This window comes from Corylus avellana, chromosome ca5 (genome assembly GCF_901000735.1).
Source record: "Corylus avellana chromosome ca5, CavTom2PMs-1.0".
NCBI classification, from domain to species: domain Eukaryota; kingdom Viridiplantae; phylum Streptophyta; class Magnoliopsida; order Fagales; family Betulaceae; genus Corylus; species Corylus avellana.
In genome coordinates, this window is record NC_081545.1 from 6,445,802 (window position 1) to 6,452,882 (window position 7,081).

General features: G+C 33.5%; 1 protein-coding gene across 1 annotated transcript; it reads left to right on the plus strand.

Annotated features, from left to right (window-relative positions):
• The first annotated feature begins 4,152 nt into the window (after window positions 1-4,152).
• On the plus strand, window positions 4,153-6,831 carry LOC132182366 (probable terpene synthase 12). Its single transcript, XM_059595595.1, has 7 exons — window positions 4,153-4,371; window positions 4,527-4,797; window positions 4,893-5,265; window positions 5,400-5,618; window positions 5,825-5,963; window positions 6,060-6,308; window positions 6,428-6,831. Exons 1-7 carry the CDS (start codon window positions 4,192-4,194, stop codon window positions 6,713-6,715), a joined length of 1,719 nt encoding a protein of 572 aa, XP_059451578.1. The 5' UTR covers window positions 4,153-4,191; the 3' UTR covers window positions 6,716-6,831.
• The last annotated feature ends 250 nt before the right edge of the window (window positions 6,832-7,081 follow it).

The following is a 7,081-nucleotide window of genomic DNA, read 5'->3' on the forward strand; positions in this document are numbered from 1 at the left end:
GAAAATATCTTCCTCTACGAGTGGCTTACAAAAACTCATCATCTCTGCCCACATTTGGATGATGCAAGACAAACACCAATCGATCCTAGGTTGGCAGTAAACCCACGTCTCCTCATGAGTCAAGTCTTTATTACATAAGCCAGTGTGATTGTGCAATTTTGAAGTAATTTTAAAAGGCTTACTTATGTTTTACTTGTGTCCTATTAATAATTATGTGGTTATTAAAATTATTATTGAGCTTGTGATCGATCATTATTGAATTTTAATCAAAGGGTAATTTTAATAGCCACATCATTCTAATAGGACATAAGTAAGACACAAATAGGCCTTTTAGAATTATTCGCAACTTTGTTTTGCCAATGCATTTTAACCAACCAAAATGTATTATATGTCATTAAAAAATAAATAAATAAGGCCAAGTGTTTACCTCAAAGTTTGATGTATATATGGCGGAATTCGTACTTGATGAGTTTTATTAAAAATGTTATTTCTCGAGTTTTGGATATCGGATTTGAGTAAGCTTGGTGGCTTTAGAAAGCTAATTCAAAGATCTACAAAGTTATGTTTTTTTTTTGGCTAATTTCGATGTTTCCTGGGTAAAAAGGGGCTACAAAGGAGATTGGAAAGCTGGATGAAAATAAAAGCAAGAATCCAAGAACGAAAGACTTGATTGCCCTATTGGGAACTTTAATGAAGATTTTATTCTATCAAATCAAATAATCCAGCAATCCAATATATTTTATTTTATTTTATTATTTACGTTATTTAAATTAGGATTTTATTTAATTGTAATTTTTCCTTTATTATTCTAGAAATTTTCATAATAGGCTTAGGTTTACTTTTGGTCCAAATTTGCTTAATTATTGTTATAAATACAATAGACCTAATATGTAAGCAGTGTTGATTTTTATTATGATGGGTTTATCAATGAGAAATACTCTAAGGTTGAGTTTTCTTTTATGTTTTCCTTGAATCCTTGATAGACTCAAAGTTTTTAAGAAGAATTGTTTCTTTCTTGTTGTTTGTCTTTGTAACCCATGACGCCATGCTACATCAAAGTTGCTAATAAAAAATAATTATGTATTTTAGATAAAGAGAAAACAAGGTATTAACATGATTTTTGTTTCATATTAGCTAAAACACAATATCAAAATTTTAGAGCTTGGATCTGGTAGTGATAATATGAGAAAAATAACTTCTACAACGTCTTAACACAAATTAAGAACTTTGTGCCCTCCAATAACAGCCTAACAATTCAACATGGAGCACCTTAAGCAAAATAAGCAAAACACCTGATTTTTATATTCATATTACTCATATTCGCCTAAAAAACTTATTTCCCACTTTTCCTATTCATCTACCCAAACTTGCTGCCGCCACCTCCCCCGGCCACGACGCCGCCCACAGCGCTCCTCCACGCCGATAATATATATATATATATATATATATATATATATATATATATATATATATCTCTCTCTCTCTCTCTCTCTCTCTCTCATTGAGAGCAGACCATATTGCAAAAAAAAAAAAAACTCTTAATATGAGCAGAGTTTGAGCTTGTTAATGTGGTCTGGTTGGCGTTGTCTCCAGCGTGGTCTAGGCTGGCCGGCGGTGAGATCTAGTGGCTGGTGGTTGGTATAGGTAGGATGAATAGGAAAATTTTATTCTCAAGATCTTTTATTTTAAGGCGTATGAGGTCTTAACGAATAAAATTCATGTGTTTTTGTTCATTTTTGTTAAAGTGTTTCACGCTGATTTTGTATGCCTTCATTGGATGGCACAAAGATCTTGATTTATGCTAAGACCTTATAAAAGTTATTATCTAATATGAGATAGACATCATTTGGAATTGGGACACGAACTTCTCTTGAGTACATGTAAATAAAATATCTTTGGTACCACTGACACGCCTCATGAAGTAAAAATTATTAGATCGAATCTTCATTCTCTTTTCTTTTCCTTGTATGCACGTGTAAAAAAAAAAAAAAAAAAAAAACAGGTGTTATTCCATAAAAGTTAAAGATAAATTGGAGGTTTTCATGGGTATATTCCTGATCGGATGTCCCTAGACACATTGGGACCATATTCACATCCTAATTCAACGTCTCTCTAATATTGGGACCCCATTCACATCCGGAGTGATCGACATTTTATTCGTCATCTCAGATATCTTCCTCTACGATTTAAATGACATTAATTTTGTCTACTCCAAACTTCTGGCCTTGATCAGCTCTGCTTTCAAATTATTGGTTTTCTTAATATGTTTTGTGCGATTTTTTTTATTTTTAGATTGAAAAAGTATTATATATATATATGTGTGTGTGTGTGTGTGAGAGTGAGAGATAAAATTGTTTTGTATTTGATTTGTTTATAAATATTTTTTTTGGACAAAAAAAAAAAAAAATCTGTACGTACCCATCTATATGTGTTTCACATTTTGATGCAGACGTTACGGACTATATATGTTACCAATAAACCTACGTCTCCTCCTCGACAGCTTGTCTGACAACACATCTTTGGGACCAGGCACTTAGAACATTCCATGCATGCATCCGGCTAAATGATATTTTGGCCGACGTTGTTAAAAGTATGTTTTTGGTAATCTGTAATTATTTTGCAGTGCTTCTTGCAACAAAGTGTCGTAGGCCTTGATCTATATATATATAGCTAAACCGCCTGAACGAGGAGAAAAGAAAAGAGAATTAATAAAACTTTAGTCAAATATACTCCAGCTTAATAAAAGAATCCGTTAGTTTCTTTAAAGGATTTTAAAATTTCTACCATTCAATCTGCATCACTCGTTTAACAAAAAAAAAAAGGCCACAAAAATGGTACCATGAGAATCTCTATCTCTATTTCCACCGTATGTATTTTAAATAAAGAGAAAACAAGGTATTAACGTGATTTTAGTCTCATATTAGCTAAAACACATACAATATCAAAGTTTTAGAGCAACAACTGGTAGTGATGCTCTGAGGTGCACATGTAAATAAAACATTTTTGGTATCACTGACACAGTTTAATTGGTCGAAAATCACGTCTTATAAAATAAAAGTTATTAAATTTAATATTCCTCTTTTTTTTCTTTTTCTTTTTTTCTTTCTTGTGCAGATATGTGGTAAAAAAAAAAGGGGGGGATTCTTTCCATAAAAGTTAAAAATGAATTAAATTGGAGATTTTCCTAATCGGATGTGCCTAGACGCATTGGGGCCATTCACATGCTAATTCAACGTCTCTCTAAATATTGGGACCGCCATTCACGTTATGATAAAACATATCATTTCCGGAGTGATGCAACATTTTCTTCGTCATCTCAGATATCTACCTCTACGTACGATTTAAATGACATTAATTTTGTATACTTCAAACTTGTGGCCTTGATCAGCTCTGCTTTCAAATAATTGGTTTTGTGGCCTACATATAATATTCTACTTTCAAATTATTGCTTTTATTAATATGTTTTGAAGCATATTTTTATTTTTATTTTATTTTTTATTTTTAGATTGAAAAGTATTTTAGGTTACGGACAGAAATTAAATTTCTGTCCCTAGCTAGGTTACCATTCAACCTACGTCTCCTCCATGACAGCTTGACTGACAAATTAGTCAAGTCATATACATAATACTCGTAACACTACACTTAATCGGACTTCTTTATATTTATTTTTTAATATTTATGAGTGACTTTAAAAATTATTATAAAATTAAAATTCAATAAAAATTTATCTTATAATTATATTCAATTATTATTTTAAAAGTCCCCTATAATATAATAAATGTATGTGAAAAAGTGAAAATAAGTGTAGAAATATTACTTTACATACACACACATCATAACCCTTGTAATCCTGCACGGGACTCTTTGGTGGTTAATTAAGATGTTACTTCTGTTGATATGTCAATAAAACATCCTTAATTGGGACCAGTTAGAGCATTGCATCCAGCAAAAACATGGTATTTTGGCTGCCCAATTTGGGAACCATAAACCCTGGGTGAATTCGCCATCATATCGCAGCCCATGCGTTTCACGTACGCTATGTTAATTAACTAATCAACCAAACATTTGTCAGTGGCCAGTGTCCCACAAGTACTTAATGAAAGAAATTCTATATATAGCGGTTCACGACTGCTATACGTGGAATGTCACCAATCTGCGTATTCCCCTTATCCCACAGTTTCTCTTTGCCTCATGGCTTTCCAAAATAACACAAAGATAAAGACACCTCTTCTTCTCGACCACAAATGTGGGCAGTCCCGATGCTCAGCAAAAACACAAGCTTCCCCTTTACAAGTTGAAAGACAGTCCGCCAATTACAAGCCAAGCTTCTGGAGTTACGATTTTGTGCAGTCCTTAAACAATCATTATGCGGTAACCATGAACCATTTCTTTATATGTATAACACCAACGTGTGCTTTATTTATTTCCCCTACCTTGATTTCAATTTTAATATTAACAATTATTATCATTAACGTACGGTATACATATTTAGATATCTCAAATATTGTGATCATGCATGCATACAGGATGAAAAGTACAAAGATAGGGCAAAGAAGCTGGAGGAGGATGTGAGGAGTATGATTCATAATGAAAACGCAGACTCATTGGCAACTCTTGAACTGATTGACGATGTTCAACGATTAGGTTTGGGATACCGATTTGAGACAGAAATAACAAGAGCCCTTGACAACTATGCATCTTCGAAAGGCTGTAATGATGAAAGAATTGACAAGTGTCTCCATGCTACTGCTCTAAGCTTTAGGCTCCTCAGACAACAAGGCTATCAGGTCTCTCAAGGTACGTATATGATACAGTCGCTAATTAAAGCTTTTTGATTTCATTTCCCATGTTCATCTCACCATCTTCTTATATCATATTTGTATGAATCGCAGATGTATTTAACAGTTTCAAGGACGATAGTGGGAATTTCAAGGAATGCCTTACAAAGGATGTCAAAGGAATGTTGAGTCTATATGAAGCTTCTTATCTTGGCTTTGAAGGAGAAAACCTCTTGGACGAGGCCACGACATTCACAAGAATGCATCTCAAGGACCTCAAAGGAGATGTGAGCAAAAGCATGGCAGAACAAGTTAGTCATGCATTGGAGGTTCCATTGCACCATAGAATGCTAAGGCTAGAAGCTCGGTGGTATATTGAGGCATACAATAAGAGGGAAGATGCAAATTCTCTTCTACTTGAACTTGCAAAGTTGGATTTTAACATAGTGCAGTCTGTGTTTCAAAGAGAACTTCAAGATATGTCAAGGTACGTAAGAAATGTTTGAAGTATTTGTTCACATAAGTAATTAAGGTAGACTTTTGTTAAAAGTTGAAAATTGACTTTGCCATGACTTGAATGTTAAGTTGAAAACTTATTTGATTTCACTTTATGACTTTTAGGTGGTGGAAAGATATGGGTCTGGCAAACAAGTTGAGCTTCACCAGAGATAGATTGATGGAATGCTATTTTTGGACAATAGGAATGGCCTTTGAACCTCAATTAAGTAATTTTCGTAAAGGGTTAACGAAAGTGGCTGCTCTTGTTACCACCATTGATGATGTCTATGATGTTTATGGTACCTTGGATGAATTAGAGCTATTTACTGATGCGGTTGAAAGGTTAATTCTTGATAACTCTTCCCTTAATTTCCCCTTTCTCAACCCCACCCCACCCCCACCCCCACCCAAAAAAATAAAATAAAAATAAAAATATGAGACAAAAAGAGAGAAAAACTAGGAATGTAATGGAATCCCTTACTTATAACTTTTATGTTATACAACTAAGAAAATCATACTCTTAATTTCTCGATGCATGGTGTTTTCAGATGGGATATCAATGCCGTGAAAAATCTTCCCCACTATATGAAGTTATGCTTCTTAGCTCTCTACAACACTATTAATGAGATGGTATATGAAACACTTAAGGAGAAAGGACATAACACCCTTCCATACCTAACAAAAGCAGTATGTGCAACAATCCTATTGTTTTTTTTTTAGATGAATAGAATTTCCTTTGAAATATTAAACCTAATAGTCTTGGGGTTTCTTCTTTTATTTTAGTGGGCTGACCTGTGCAAAACATTCCTACAAGAAGCAAAGTGGAGTTACAACAAAGAAATGCCAACCTTCAAGGACTATCTTGATAATGCTTGGCTATCGGTTTCGGGGGCGATTGCCCTTGTTCATTCTTATTTTTTCTTGAATGAAGAGTTCACAAAGCAGGGACTTGAGGGCTTAGAAAAATACCACGACCTTTTGCGTTGGCCTTCAATTATTTTTCGACTTTGCAATGATCTCAGTACTTCAGCGGTATTTATTTTACAGCATTCCACAGTGTCTTTTGTGTTGAATGAATTTTAGGGTCTATATGATCATATTTGGAAGCACTACTTTAGACTAACATATTTAGCTGCTTATTTGAAATACAGGGAGAATTAAAGAGAGGCGAAACTGCAAATTCAATTCATTGCTACATGCGTGACACTGGTGTTTCCGAGGAAATTGCTAGTAAACACATGAGAAACATGATTGATAGGATTTGGAAAAAGATGAATGAAGAGCGAGTAGTTGATTCTCCATTTGGAGAAAATTTAGTGGTAACAGCAATCAACCTTGCTCGGATTGCTCAATGCACATACCAATATGGAGATGGGCATGGAGCACCAGACAAAAAAGCAAAAAATCGAGTCCTGTCATTAATAATAGAGCCTGTTTGACTCATTGAGAGATAGACCTTTCTCTATTAATATCAAACATGTACGTGTGGCAAAGATGTGTGCCGAAAATGAAAAACTAGTCGCAAATAAAGTAGCTTCTAGGCTACGTTTGATTACATTTTTGTTTTCTATCTCTAATTTTGCTTTTTATTTTTACCATAAATATATTTATAAATAACTCAAACTCCTAAGCTTATTATAACCTCACTCAAAGACTTTCCAAAATATAATTTTTTTAATTAATTAATTAATTATTTATTTATTTATTTTTATGAATTTCAATTATCAATCTCCCCAACAACATAAAATATTTATTGTTTCACTCAAACACCATAGATAAAAAATAAAAATAAAAATAGGAAAATT